Below are 14,204 nucleotides of genomic sequence, written 5' to 3'. Positions count from 1 at the left end.
GGTGAGGGAGGAAGAAAAGTTTTTGAGAAATTTTTTGTGTATAGATTTTTGAAGTGTGTAGGTAAAAAACTTTGAAAAGTTTTTTGGGGTTCCTGTAGCAAAAGTTGTTAAAAAACTAGTAGTTAAAAAACTTGGTAAAAAACTAGGGTGCCAAACAGGCCCATAATCTACTGTGCGTAGCACGGATATTTATACTAGTATATAATAATAAGCGATGAGAGATAAAATTTAAACCCTTAACCTCTTATCCCATTAAATCCTAAATCCTATGGCGATGACAATCGTGCCCTCCCTCTTAGAATAGGCTTCGTGAGAACCAATTCAAAAGGTTGTTATTTTGTTGCACGAGTAAAAAGTCAAGGCAGATGTCATAGCTCACACTTAGTCCTCTCCGAAAAGCAAGAACGTCTTAGACACGTGTTTTCGTGTCCTGTAATTAACGAATAAACACCTAGAAATTGATACGCTACAATTAAGGAAATTTTAATGTGTTTTTTACACACTAACACAGACAAAACCACAAAGCACAACAACACACTTACTATTTGTCACCAAATTACGGCTGCAACCTCAAGAAATCTAAAAGAATAGAAGATTCGAGTCTGGCACATGAGACTGATTTGGTAATTTGCCAAAAAATATCACAGCACATTCCAATCAAATCAAGCAAGCCTTCTTATCCACACCGCCGTCCCCGAAGAATTTCCGAAGTAATTTTATGTCTTTTATCCATGGCTACTCTCTCAAGCCTTTCTTCTACTGCTTTTACAAACTCTAACCCTAATTCCAAATTCCTGTCCCCAATGCTTCAACCTTATTTGGAGCAACAGCAGCAGCAGATCGACCCCCCTGAAACCGATGAAGAGGACGACCGTTCCCCGCATTCTAACAAGCCGATCATGCCAAATATGAGCCCTAGCACCGACGGCAGCCCTAACTCTAATAGCTCCATGGATCGATCACCTGCCGCGCTGCTCCACGTCTCGTTTAATCAAGATTACGGCTGTTTCGCCACCGGCACAAGCCGCGGCTTCCGAATCTACAACTGCGACCCCTTCCGCGAGATATTTCGACGGGACTTTGACAACGCTGGAGGAATTGGTTCGGTGGAGATGCTATTCCGCTGCAATATACTCGCGTTAGTGGGCGGCAAGGATAACCCGCAGTATCCTCTGAATAAGGTCATGATCTGGGATGATCACCAGAGCAGGTGCATCGGCGAGCTCTCTTTTAGATCGGAGGTCCGAGGGGTGAGGCTCCGAAGGGACCGTATTGTGGTGGTGCTGGAGCACAAGATTTTTGTCTACAATTTTGCCGATTTGAAACTGTTGCATCAAATTGAGACCATTGCGAACCCTAAGGGACTGTGTGCGGTGTCGCAGGCCTCCGGATCCTTTGTACTTGTTTGTCCGGGCCTCCAGAAGGGTCAGCTTAGGGTTGAGCATTACGCGTCCGAGAGGACTAGCAAGTTTATTCAGGCTCATGATTCGAGGATTGCGTGCTTTACGCTTTCCCAGGATGGGCAGTTGCTGGCTACTGCTAGCACTAAAGGGACTTTGGTTCGTATATTTAATACGCATGATGGTACTCTGTTGCAGGAGGTACAATGCTTTTCCAACAGTCGTTCCTCCTTATGTATTTATTTCTGCATGTTTCAATTTTTGTGCCATTCTGTTTCTTAGTTGATTCTTGTGAGATTGGTTTCGTAATAGCTATAGCAACATTTGTTTGACTTTTATTTTGTCGAGGAAACATTTATATGCTTCAAACTCACAGAATGGAAACATTTATACATTTATTTGAGTGTCAATGGTGCATTCAGAGGCAGAATACGTCACTTCAAATGCATTTGTGCTGAGATCTGTTAAGCGCTGTTTATCTAGTAATGACTCTTAGGACGTGCTGCTGCAGGTAAGGAGAGGTGCAGATAGAGCAGAAATTTATTGCCTTTCTTTTTCTTCCTCTGCTCAATGGCTCGCAGTTTCAAGTGACAAGGGCACTGTTCATGTCTTTAGCCTTAAGAGCACATTGGGGAACTTGAGAAGCGAAAACTCAAGTCCACCAGAATCTGATCTTGCTAGGACGACATCAGGCTCATCGCTGTCCTTCATGAAAGGTGCGGTGCTTTTTTCGGTGATTTATTTGCTTGTTTTTTCTTTTACTGTGTTTAGGTAAATTTAAAGTCTGATGCATAGAAATCTCCCCCCCCCCCCACACACACACACACACACAAAAACTACCCAAAAAAAAAAATCCCTATAGTTATATGACTATGTCAGCTAATTATAGGAGATTACTAAATTTTGCTTCTGATGCATCTGGGACTCCATTGGATGAACTGGTGAAATAAGGGATGGTTTTGAACACAATGGAAACCTACTTGCAAATAGTGCCATAAGTCAGGATTTCTATCTTGTTGCATTGCTTCGTGGAATTTTTGTATTTACTCGCGTGGTAAGGAAAAGATTGCATGTCTGACATGTATTGCTTATTAATTATCGATCTGCACTTGGTGAATGAGAGGAATATGTGGGAAGGAACTACAAGTTATGCAATGGATTAATGAAACTTTGCCTGCCAAATACTGGAGGCACCTAGTTTTGCGCAACTGATTTCTGCCTAGACTGTGCTGCATCTGCTGTTCTTGGTGTTAATAATCAGTATCTCATCCTATCACTGATCAATTTTGCCCTTCACCGTTATCTTAGGCTTTATTCTATTGACCCTGCGGTCAGTGAGTAGTAGACGTGGTTAATCTAAAGAGTTTTAAGGAAAAGCTTGAAAATGTTTGCCAGTGGACCAATCTCGTGGCATTTGTTACAGGGGGCAGACGTGAATAGAATCTATGAGTTTCTGGAACAAGATACTCAATTGGCCAGTGGACCTGTTTCTGGAACAAGATTCTCAATTGGGCAACCATTTACATTAACTCTGAGCAAAGGAAAAAAATGAAAAAAAAATCAGAATTGAACTTAGGTTGGTTTAACTCATCAATGTGCTTGTATGGATTATTCTGGTGATATACTTTTCTCATGTCCTCCTACCTTGTGCCTTCTCGTCACTCTCCAACTCAGGTTATTTACAATTCTCTTGCTGCATGTGGTGTTGAAAATGTTTTGGGAAGTTTGAAATTGTTCTTATTAGATTTGTTTGATATCAGACCTGTTTAGGACAGCATCCCTAAATAATTTCCACTTCTCTTAATAAGCAAATTGCTTGGTTAGGCGTTTACTGTTTTTGGATGGGCCAGAGAATGAGAATAATTCCCAAGCTAATTTCTTGCGCTTGGGTCCTAATTTGGTTCATTGAGTGAGAGATATATAATGTGTGTGTCTGTGCAGGTGTTTTACCCAAGTATTTCAGCTCAGAATGGTCTGTGGCCCAATTTCGTTTGCTTGAACTATCTCAATATGTTGTTGCCTTTGGTCATCAAAAAAATACAGTGGTAATACTTGGATTGGATGGAAGGTAAGTCAAAGCTGATACCTTTAACTATAAAAGCATCTGGACTATAGGCACGAACAACACTAGAAGAGATTTGTTTGCCTGTGTCTGCTTCCAAAATTTGCACTTGACCTTGAGATAATAGCTGCACATTACAAATCGTAAAACAGGTTATATTTTTGCTACGTAGTGTTGCCATGGTCAAGCTTACATGCACGGATTTGCCTTTGCATTTTGGGTCCTTGCAATTTGTTTGGAGTTAACGAGATGTTGTCTTTACATTTTGTATGCAGCTTTTATAGATGCAAGTTTGACCCGGTAACTGGCGGAGAAATGACTCAGTTGGAATATCACAATTTTCTCAAGCCTGGATAATCTTTCTAGTGGATGTTCTGGGAATATGCAACTTTCATGGCAATATATCCATAATTATCTCTTTTTTTCCGGGCAGTATTCTGTTCTTTTGACTAATACATGGGGGAGGTGTTGTAAATATCCAAGTGTATATCCTGTGAATTATAGTCAACGTAGTTGCTAAACATCACATCTAAAAAAAAATTGATGCATTAAAAATAGTGCATTACATTTTGTTCACTCAACGTTAGAGATGCAGAAGTTGCGGAGGGGGCGAGTTGTATTTTAGGCCTTGTTTGGCACTGAAGTTTTTTTGTCAAGTTTATCTGTTATAAGTTTTTTAAAAACTTTAACTACAATAATTTCAAAAAATTTAAAATATTTAAAAATTTATACACTTCAAAAATTCACTTGCCAAACCATATCTATGTTTACAAAGAAGGGGATATTATTGTCACAAAGCAGAACACAGGATTTCGCGAGAATTAATATTTTTGGCACTGAAGTCCTGCGTTCTACTTTACCAGGGTAACACCTCTCGAAAGTTATTAAAATTTATTGATAATACCAAAGCCGTTATCCAAGGTCTCATCATTTACTAAAGTGGGACGTATTTACAACAAAAATGCAACGAAAAGTAAAAAAGAAAAAGAATTAACTGGGCTTGTTAGCTAAATCATAGTCCACGCAAATAATAAGGCGCTCACGCGCGTTCTTAGAAGGTAGTACCATAGTACAGTATTCCTACCCCGTCAAAAAAACAGCCAACCCAATTTGGTTTGGCATGGACGAGAATAGTTGGTTGCTGGCCGAGTTGGTCAAGTAGACGTATCAGATTGATTCATTTTCACGATCTGATAATTTACGTTAGATTGTTTGTTGAATGAGACAGCGATGGGTGCGCGCGCAGAAAGCAACTGCGGAAGCCGAAGAGTGAACATGGGCCCGGAAATAGAAAAATTTAGCATGTGCCGTAGGTACCAGTAGGTAGTGGACGGGAGAGTGCACCATCATCGTCATAAAATGGGTTTGTTTGGATTATGAATTATTAGAGATATTTTTATTATAGTATTTTTTGTAATGTGATGTATATGAAATAAAAATATAATTAAAAAGATAATGATGATGTAATGATGAAAATATAAATTGTAATGATGATGTAAGCAAATATATTTTGACAAATAAATCGCAATCCAAACAAACCCAAGATGGTGAGCTAAGTCTCAGTGGATCCACCACGCATACTATAACGTAGTCTGCAGCGTAGGCAACATTTTTTTCCGAGGTCTCCGCGTGGATTTTCATCGATCGATGACCATATGTCGCGCCCGACCTTTTAATTTAGGGATATTTCCAGATACCTCCTTAAAATATTTAACAATTACACTCAATTACCCTCAGGTTTCAATAATTACATATTGACCTCCCTTAGTCCAATCAAATGACTAAAATGTCCTCTACTTAATAGTTAATTTATAAGGAGACATTTAGAACTGTAAAAGAAATACTTTTTATTATCTTACTTGCCATCTCCTAATCTCAAAAAATAAAAATCACTTTTTTTACAATTTTCATCTCTCTCTATCTCCCCTCCTCTTTCCTCCTATAACCGTTTTTTTTACATCAAATATCGCATTCTATTATTACAGCTATCAATTTTCTATCATTTTCAAAGTTTTATATGCATTTATTGTTTTCCTATTTTACTATAAAAATTTTAGACCCTTTCCCCCTTTTTTTTCAATACTTTTACTCTTCATAAATGTTAGCCAAATGAAGTTGTCAAAATAACTAGGTGTAAATAGTGTATTTTACTGTCAAACTAGAGGAAGATGAAGAAGGTGACATTGACATGAGAGAAAAAATATGAAAATGATAGTTGAAAGATGAAGAAATGACTGTCATGTTTGCTGGACAAAAAGTTCAAGATATAAAAAACTCAATTTGTTTATCTATTTTATTTCCACCCATTGAGTGCGGTTTATTATAAAGATAGAATTTTGTCTCTATTTCTAAGAATGGTGGAGTAATGATAAATTACATTCTTGTGGATATAGGAGAGTTTTCTTGGTGTTGGTATTGATTGTGGTAACAAGTTACACTAGATAAGAATCAACAAGTAGTGAACTTTGAGATAAATTGGAGTTGTTGGTATTTGTTTGCTTAGTTGGGTTTGCCACGCTCAAGAAGTTAAAGATTAAAAAACTTTATTTTTCTTTTTTAGAAGAAGGGTATGTAAGAATGTTTATAAAAAAGCATAGCTGTTGGAGCCTATATTGTTACATAAATCTTAAAAGTAAGAGAGGTAGATATAATTTTTAAAACTTGACTTGAGGGGAGCTCTTTGCAATTGCTGGAAACCTCGAGGTAGGCTTTGAAATTATCCCTTTAATCCAATTTATTGTACAAAATTGCACCGTCAAAAATAGATAATTCCAGAAAAAATTGGCATTCCCACGAACCATCCCTCCTCTGACCAACCACTACTAGAACTACTATAAAAGGGCCATCATCCTTCCTGTTTGCTCAACCAGAGATCACTGAAGAAAATCTAGAATTGCGAAACCTAACTATTTGGTTCTACCTATCTATCTATGGCAATCAAGGTCCACGGTAGTGTTTTCTCCCCAGCAGTATTGCGGGTATTTGCATGTCTTAACGAGAAAGACTTGGAATCAGAATATGTTGAAATTAACATGCGAGCAGGAGAGCACAAAAAGGAATCCTTCCTCGCCCTCAATGTAAGAACGTCAGCTTACTATAGATATGTTTCTAGCAGTAATATTTAGCCTCGGATACTAATTTTATATGTATATGCTTTTCCTTTTTTGGTTAATTTTGGCCCTCTAATATGTTTTTTTCTCCCCTCTGTCCCCCATAAACAGCCATTTGGTCAAGTACCTGGTTTTGAAGATGGGGACTTGAAGCTCTTCGGTAAGTACTAGTGGAGTATATATGTTTTCCTTTCGATTTTTCTTCCCAAAAAAAAAAAAGAAGAAAGAAAAAGAATTTCGTGACGGTGTATGCAGTATAGATTTTTTTTTTTTTTTTAAAAAAGAAAAAATTGAAATGCAGAGTCAAGGGCTATAAACCAATACATCGCTCAGGCTTACGCGGACAAAGGGAACCAACAACTGACGTTCGTACAAGATGCAAAGAAGATGGGGCCGGTGTACGTGTGGATGGAAGTGGAGGCTCAGAAATTTGACCCTCCATCTTCAAAGCTGGTGTTCGAGCTGTCCGTAAAGCCCCTCCTGGGCATGAACACCGACGATGCGGTGGTGGCAGAGCACGAGGGGAAGCTGGGTGAGATTCTTGATGTGTACGAGGCTCGGTTGGGGCAGTCAAAGTACTTGGCCGGAGACTGCTTTACCCTGGCGGATCTCAACCATCTCCCTGCTATCAACTACTTGATGGGTACGACCGCCAGGAAAGTGTTCGATGCACGGCCCCACGTGAGTGCCTGGTGCGCTGATATCTTGGCCAGGCCGGCTTGGGCCAAGGTCCTGGCCCTGCAAAAGCAGCATCCCAGTTAATTTAATCCTTTTGTTTTGGTTTTATTCAGATCATCTGTCGGGCCGGCCGGCTCTGTCTTCCCGGGTGTCTGTCTTTCTGTGTTTTGTGTTTGTACCGGTGTCCGGATGTGTGTGGAAGCTTTTGGAGTGTGTGAGGAGGGTCAATAGCGTCCGTTGACCCACGTCATCTGACGTGAAGGTCCATTGGTCTCTGTTGCCCCCTCGTAGAAATAAGCTCCGTTTGAATTAGCCGTTTTTAGGGTTATTTTTAAAAAATAACACTGTAACATTTCGTTTTTGAAATACAAGTCCGTTTGAATTAATTGTTTTTGAAGTTATTCTTTAAAAATTATATAAAAATTTTTTACGATAGATGTTTGTTGAATTATTTTTAAAGGTATTTTTAAAACATATTGTTGAGTATTTTTATAATTTATAATTTTTATATTTATATACATTTATATATTTATAATATATTTATAAATATTTATAAATAAATATATTTATATAAAAATATATAAATGTTTTATATTATCTCTAGTAGCAATCAGTTTGTTAGTTTCTGCCGAAAGTTTTTTGCGGCATTTATTTATTTATTTATTTTATTCTTCTTGGTAGTGTTATTTCGAAGGAAGGATCAAGTACGCACGTTGGACAGCGCGATACGCTCTTTATATAATTTGAGGGCTAGTATTCAGTTCCTTACGCAATAATCACGCCGTCTGGGTGGGCACTTCCCTCCTTTCGGGAGCCTCGCTTTTTTAATTATGCCACATGTCTCGATATATTAGAATTAATTGTCACGACTTTTTAACTAATTTTATGCTTTTATATAGGAGGATCTACGCCAATCAAAAACTGATTTACTAACTTACTTAATTGGACGCCTCTATTGTCCATAAAAATGAGAATCCCTTTGTCAATAAATTGGTTCTGGAGGGAGCGCAGTGCAGTTCTAGAAGAAGTCTCAAGGTAGTTGATTGCTTGAGGTGGTCTAAAAACTCTCTTAGTGTCTTTTCTCGACCACGGATTGATGATGACTATTGTCGACTGCGTTAATTTTAGTACCTAGTATTTCTTTTTGGGGCATTTTCAGTCGCTTGTGTCCAAAATCCATCCTCGTCCTCGTGTGGAAATTGACATGTGAAAAGAAAGAAAGATTAAGCGAAACTGACATGCGGGACGATTTTTTCCTTGTCCTAGGAAGAGGTGAAAAAAGAAAATTGGCATGTCGAAGTGATCATCTCTTCCTATAGCACCTACCTTCCAAAGGAACAAGAGAATTGATCAATCTGCATTTTCTGTGATCATGGCGGCAATCAAGAAATGTTTTCTCTGCCCCTTCACTGAGAGTGAGAGCCGACAACTTTTGCTCCAGTTTCTTCACGTTCATACGGTAGCAAGAAACTTTCCTTTGCCTCAACGTAAGCAAGTTTGACATGACTTCCTGAAGTAAACAAGAGCAGAAGATGCCTTCCCAAGTTATTGTTCTTCACCAACCTCCTCCTCTAATTGATGGCAGAATCCACTACATCAATTAGGCTCCAGAAGATTGTGGTTTCTGTGGATTAAGGTTAGTAAACTATCGTAAAAGTCTTTAGGCTTTGGTAAAAAAAAATTAGGCTCCAGAAGGTCAACTGAAATTGCGAATGCTGTTTTGCCAGCAATACAAAAATTGCAAGGCAGAGAGACTTTAGTTCCTGAAGTACCATAGATAAAAACAAATAATTCATCGAACAAAAAATACCTGTATCCACCACTGCGACAAGCATAATATCATGTTTCCAGCTGCAAAGATAGCCCACATAGTTCATGACCAAAGAACGATCCTTCACACATCAAACCTGATTGATTTGCAGCAGCCTTTAGTTACATCTTTAGCTTGAGGAGAAGCCTGCCAGAACAATAATTTATGATTAATTTCGACTAAGACCGTCAGGTATTGAAACTTATGCCAAAAGTTCATCTCTGGATAAATAGGCGAAGAGCAATTGCGTTTTGGTGGTTATGCTCAAAGCAATTCAAGATATTCTTGGACACTGCTCTACCTTTGGCTTACTCGGTGTGAAAATGGAGACAATTGTTTTTTCTAATCTAACCATTTGGAGACATCTTCCAGATATTCAAGTTCAATAGAACTATTGCCAGAATCCTTCCTAAATTCCTTGTTTTTCATCAATCTTCGAATTTCTTCCACATCATCCCATCTTCCCATTTCTGCATAAAGATTAGACAGGACTACATAGTAAGCACAATTTTCTGGCTCCAGGTCCACTAATTTCCTAGCTGCAACTTCACTTAATTCTAAGTTCCCATGTACTCTACATCCAGAAAAGAAGGCTCCCCAAATAGTCTTGGTAGACTGAAAAGGCAGTTTGTCAATGATCCTTAGAGCATCCTCTAAACGTCCATCACGTGCTAATAGATCAATCATACAGGCATAGTGTTTGACACCAGGTGAAAATCCATATTTCTGATGCAGTAAAGAGGAAAAAATTTCTTCCCCCCATTTTACCAATCCAGAATGAACACAGGCACAAAGCACTGCAATCAAGGTCACCTCATTAGGCTTATTAGCTCCTTCTCGCTCCATCTCAGAGAACCACATAACTGCCTCCTGACCATTTTCAGCTAAAGCAAACCCTTTAATCAGGGCATTCCACGTGAAAACATTCTTCTCTTCCATGCTTTTGAAAACCTTTAGACCTTCTTCAATTCTACCACACTTTCCGTACATATTAATCAAAGCAGTACCCAGAATGACATCCAGTGTCCACCCTTTCCTCTTTATAAACTCGTGTATCCACACCCCCATGTCAAGCGCCCCAAAACTCGCACAGGCAGCCAGCGCGTTCACCATCGTCACCTGATTGGGTTCCACACCTGCATTCTGCATTTGCTCAAACGCAATTAGTGCATCTTTAAACATGCTACATTCTCGATACCCAGTGATGACTACGGTCCAAGTAACCACGTCTTTGTGAGGCATTTCATCGAACACGTAGCCAGATGACACCATGTCCCCGCAGGACGCGTACAAGTTCAGTAGCGAATTCTGAACATAAATATCATTGAGGGGACCCAACTTAACGATCTGGGCATGTATGCATTTGCCTTGTTTGAGGCTCCTGAGGTCTGACAGAGATTTGAGGATAAAAGGGAAGGTATAGTTATTAGGGAAGATGAGATTTTTATGCATGTGGGAGTAGAAGGAAATAGAATAGTGATGGGCATCAGAACGAGAAAAGGCTCTAAGGAGCTGGTTGCAAATGAAAGTTTGGGGGTTTTGGGGATTAAGAGTATACAGGAGGAAAGCTGTTTGTAAAAGGCCTAATGATCGGCAGGCAGAGATGAAATGGGAAGCAAGAGTGGTGTTTGGATAGAGGTTCTGGATGATAAGCTGAGCCTGAATTTGGTAGACATGGGCGGGTGAGTTGCAATTAGTTCCTAGGAGCTGGGCTATCTTGCTCGCAATACTGTTGGAGTTTCGAAACTTTCCCACCATCTTTCTTGTTGTTGGTTTTGCTGATTTCTGGTCCGAATTCGATCATGGTCGTCGTGACTGGTGAACGATTGCACACAGGAGGCGTTACTGCATATGACTGAAATTCACAGAAGAACAACACGAAGATCGCACATAAGATAAAAAGTAAGTAGCAAAGAGAAAGAATGCGCATCCGGGGAATCGAACCCCGGTCAGTACCGTGGGAGGGTACTATGATACCACTACACCAGATGCGCTGTTTGTTGGCAGGACCAATTGCATTACCCTTATTAGATGACTAAAGACACTTCCCACAACCCCCTTTCCACTACTAGCAGGACCTCAGAAGCAGGTTACTTTCGGCTTAGCAACGTCATGGTTCCCCCAAACAAATAATTCATAAACTGTGAGTTGTTATCGTTGAAGATGACGGAGTAGTATGTAGTACTAATGTAATTATTGAATAGTCACGCCAAAAATAGTCACCCGATTATTATTGAATCAGTAGGCTGGTACTGGGATTCTACTCGTAGTAATAAGAAATCAATCGGTCCGAGAATGAGGATAGTGGGGCTGACCGGAGGGATTGGATCAGGGAAGAGTACCGTCTCCAATCTTTTCAAGGCCCATGGTATTCCGGTCGTCGATGCCGATGTCATCGCTCGTGTAAGCCCCGCTTTTCCAATTCCTATTAATCGTTCCCGTTCGTTAACCTACCCTCTGTTTCTTCCATCACTAGTCAATTCTTTTCTTTGTTCTTTCCCGATTGAAACAGCCCAGAAACTACAACTACTAGTACCTCAACTGCTATTCTTTTCATATATACAAGTTGACATTTGACCAAAAAAAAAAAAAAACCTGCTATTCTTTAATTTCTTTCATATATATATTAGTCAGTGTTAATGATGTAATTTACTGCATACCGAAATTAAACTTGAGTACTTGGTTTCAACTCTCAGTAGCGCTTTTTTAACTTGCAGGATGTTTTGAAAAAAGGTACTGGTGGTTGGAAAAAGGTGGTGGCGGCTTTTGGGGAGGACATCCTGCTTCCTGACGGAGAGGTGGATCGCCCGAAGTTAGGTCGCATTGTATTTTCTGATCCACAAAAACGCCAGATTCTTAATAGGTACATACTCTTTATTCATTAGAAAAGAATTTGGTTTTGTTTTTAGTACTTCTGTTAGCTTGGGTATGCATTAATGCTCTATTTATGTATTTGGTGCTTATGCACTGGTATCTGATTGATGAATATGGAAGCTTCCAACATCCGGATGCGACTAGTTAGCTTGTGGATAAATGCTGCGCCCCCTTTAGTTTTACATTAAAGCTTTGATTAGGCATCAGCTTCCTTGATGGTAATGTAAAAACTATCTTTGGATTTTTCATTTGTGCTTTGCTTAGATAAGGGAAAAAGTTGCATTTAGATATTAGTGAAGTAATTATTGCCATGATACATTGATGTAGAGTGAAAACTCTGATGTTTGGTCATTAGCCATGAATGAATAGCTTTTTCAAGTTTGGTGGTGCTTTTAATATTGTTAGTTTGATGCTCAATTAAAACTGTTTGAGTATGGTTGGACTTTGCCTGTATCTTATCTAAATACGACAACAGAATCACTTTGAGTTGAACTCATGGAAAGTTCCCCCCTGCCCAACTATTTTGGGATATAATGGGTAGGGTTTGCAGGGACCAAGAGTTTATGTGCTTTGCAGCGGGCGAATTTTGGATGATATGTTGCTAGTTCGTTCGGTTGCTGCCTATTATTCCTGTAAATGGTCTGTTGTGAAGTTGAGAAGTTTTCATACATATATATATATAAATTATGTTTGGATTTTCTAGCTTTTGACAGTCTAAAGAGCTTGTTAGATTTGTTTCCTCTTTCTGATTCTTGTGCATCAGTCATTAGAATTGAATGAGCTGATTCTTTTGGAAGAACTTTGCGTGAACCTTGACTTTGGCAATTTATGCATTTAGATTTCTGGCACCATACATCTCATCAGGCATTCTCTTGGAAGTGTTGAAACTATGGATGAAGGGGTGCAAAATTATTGTGCTCGATGTCCCTTTGTTGTTTGAAGCCAAGATGGACAGGTGGACAAATCCTATTGTTGTTGTTTGGGTTGATCCCAAGACTCAGCTCCATCGGCTCATGGCAAGAGATGGAACCACAAAAGAAGATTCTAAGAGCAGGATTAACTCTCAAATGTCTCTTGATCTCAAAAGGACCAAAGCAGATATTCTAATAGATAACACTGGATCACTGGCAGATCTGAATGAAAATTTTCAGAAGGTATTGGCCCAGGTCACAAGGCCTTTGACATGGACAGAATTTGCTCTATCTAGACAGGGTGCTATTGTTGCATCTATATCCATTTTTCTAGGCATCATCATATGCAGGAAATGTTTGTGATGATATTGCATTTATTTATTGAGATAAATTTCATAAACTTCTTATTGTTGAACTCAGCCTTGTGAAATTTGGAAGGCGTTAATGATCCTTAATGTACTATATAATTGGAACTATAATCTTCTTGTGTCTCACCTAAAATAATGCAGAATGGTTTAATGGAGCTTCTGTTTCAGTTCAGTGATATTTGATACTTTTCTTAGCCCCATATTACCTGGATTTATGGTGTCACTGGTGATATATGAATTGGTAAAGAAAAGTGAGAGGGCTTCCAAAGACGTCTTACAGTATGCTGCTGTAGCTTACAGGATCATGTATATTTAATTTTTTTCCTCAGCTGTAGCTCATTAGGTGGAATCATGGATTGGATTCTAGGTATCTCTGATACAAGAGACAGAGAGAGGGAAGGGCTGTGTTGAGTGGTAAGGTGGAAAGGATTGTAAGTAGAATATCTTGGATTCAAGACCACTTACTTGAAGAAAAAAAAAGAATGGATGTGACTTTCCATTGAGTAGATTCCTATGACTTTTTTTTTTTTTTTTTTAAAGACAGTTAATGGAGTAGATTTCTGTGCTTCTTGAACTATATGCTTATCTTTTCTTTTTTCCTGTATTCAAGTCTATTAAAATTTAAAAAAAATGGATGCGACTTTCCTCGAGGGTTTCTAACAAAATTGAATTTTTGGGTCAAATTGAAATTAAGTTGTAAAAGGTTGTTCAGTTTATGTGATCCAAGAAAGATGCTCTTGTGCCTATATTCCTTTCCTTTTTTTCTTTTGGATCATTTGCAGGAATCAGATTCTTTATCTGAAAAAAAAGAAGATGTCTTTTCTTGTATAAGCATCGGCGTGACTATTATTTTCATGTGCATGTAGCTCTTTCACAGCGAAACTGGTCCTTGTCAAGTACATAATTAGGAATCTATACATATGTGCATGGAATATGGATACGTGCAAGTATGCATACGGGCCACCAATTTGCTGAAAAAGGTCATGTTCTT

At 38.9% G+C, this 14,204-nt stretch overlaps 4 protein-coding genes and 1 non-coding gene across 5 annotated transcripts; 3 read left to right on the top strand and 2 right to left on the bottom strand.

Annotated features, from left to right (window-relative positions):
- Positions 1-640: 640 nt before the first annotated feature.
- LOC113751525 (autophagy-related protein 18a-like) lies at positions 641-4,043 on the top strand. The gene is made up of 4 exons (XM_027295564.1): positions 641-1,601; positions 1,912-2,116; positions 3,342-3,468; positions 3,738-4,043. The coding sequence occupies exons 1-4, from the start codon at positions 732-734 to the stop codon at positions 3,817-3,819; spliced, it is 1,284 nt and encodes a 427-aa protein (XP_027151365.1). The 5' UTR covers positions 641-731; the 3' UTR covers positions 3,820-4,043.
- A 2,228-nt stretch (positions 4,044-6,271) lies between these two features.
- Positions 6,272-7,636, top strand: LOC113761162 (glutathione S-transferase-like). Its single transcript, XM_027304027.1, has 3 exons — positions 6,272-6,539; positions 6,684-6,732; positions 6,874-7,636. Exons 1-3 carry the CDS (start codon positions 6,393-6,395, stop codon positions 7,332-7,334), a joined length of 657 nt encoding a protein of 218 aa, XP_027159828.1. The 5' UTR covers positions 6,272-6,392; the 3' UTR covers positions 7,335-7,636.
- Positions 7,637-8,946: 1,310 nt separating this feature from the next.
- On the bottom strand, positions 8,947-10,567 carry LOC113751284 (pentatricopeptide repeat-containing protein At5g66520-like). The gene is made up of 3 exons (XM_027295235.1): positions 9,362-10,567; positions 9,061-9,207; positions 8,947-8,965 (listed from the first exon to the last, which is right to left on the bottom strand). The coding sequence occupies exon 1, from the start codon at positions 10,510-10,512 to the stop codon at positions 9,403-9,405; it is 1,110 nt and encodes a 369-aa protein (XP_027151036.1). The 5' UTR covers positions 10,513-10,567; the 3' UTR covers positions 8,947-8,965; positions 9,061-9,207; positions 9,362-9,402.
- Positions 10,568-10,983: 416 nt separating this feature from the next.
- Positions 10,984-11,054, bottom strand: TRNAG-CCC. The gene has a single exon. It is a non-coding gene; the product is annotated as a tRNA-Gly (tRNA).
- A 117-nt stretch (positions 11,055-11,171) lies between these two features.
- LOC113776190 (dephospho-CoA kinase-like) lies at positions 11,172-13,389 on the top strand. The gene is made up of 3 exons (XM_027321301.1): positions 11,172-11,463; positions 11,778-11,923; positions 12,773-13,389. Exons 1-3 carry the CDS (start codon positions 11,356-11,358, stop codon positions 13,206-13,208), a joined length of 690 nt encoding a protein of 229 aa, XP_027177102.1. The 5' UTR covers positions 11,172-11,355; the 3' UTR covers positions 13,209-13,389.
- Positions 13,390-14,204: the final 815 nt, after the last annotated feature.

The sequence above is a fragment of the Coffea eugenioides genome, chromosome 1 (assembly GCF_003713205.1).
Source record: "Coffea eugenioides isolate CCC68of chromosome 1, Ceug_1.0, whole genome shotgun sequence".
NCBI classification, from domain to species: Eukaryota; Viridiplantae; Streptophyta; class Magnoliopsida; order Gentianales; family Rubiaceae; genus Coffea; species Coffea eugenioides.
Note: the sequence above shows the minus strand (reverse complement) of the source record. Positions and strands in the feature narration are given on the sequence as shown.

Coding starts and splice junctions, on each gene's coding strand:
- LOC113751525 (XM_027295564.1), top strand. CDS start 732: ATGGCTACTCTCTCAAGCCTTTCTTCTACTGCTTTTACAAACTCTAAC. Junction 2,117..3,341: donor ATCGCTGTCCTTCATGAAAG/GTGCGGTGCTTT, acceptor GTGTCTGTGCAG/GTGTTTTACCCAAGTATTTC. Junction 3,469..3,737: donor ATACTTGGATTGGATGGAAG/GTAAGTCAAAGC, acceptor TTTTGTATGCAG/CTTTTATAGATGCAAGTTTG.
- LOC113761162 (XM_027304027.1), top strand. CDS start 6,393: ATGGCAATCAAGGTCCACGGTAGTGTTTTCTCCCCAGCAGTATTGCGG. Junction 6,540..6,683: donor AATCCTTCCTCGCCCTCAAT/GTAAGAACGTCA, acceptor CCCCATAAACAG/CCATTTGGTCAAGTACCTGG. Junction 6,733..6,873: donor TGGGGACTTGAAGCTCTTCG/GTAAGTACTAGT, acceptor ATTGAAATGCAG/AGTCAAGGGCTATAAACCAA.
- LOC113751284 (XM_027295235.1), bottom strand. CDS start 10,512: ATGCATAAAAATCTCATCTTCCCTAATAACTATACCTTCCCTTTTATC.
- LOC113776190 (XM_027321301.1), top strand. CDS start 11,356: ATGAGGATAGTGGGGCTGACCGGAGGGATTGGATCAGGGAAGAGTACC. Junction 11,464..11,777: donor ATGCCGATGTCATCGCTCGT/GTAAGCCCCGCT, acceptor TTTAACTTGCAG/GATGTTTTGAAAAAAGGTAC. Junction 11,924..12,772: donor AAACGCCAGATTCTTAATAG/GTACATACTCTT, acceptor TTATGCATTTAG/ATTTCTGGCACCATACATCT.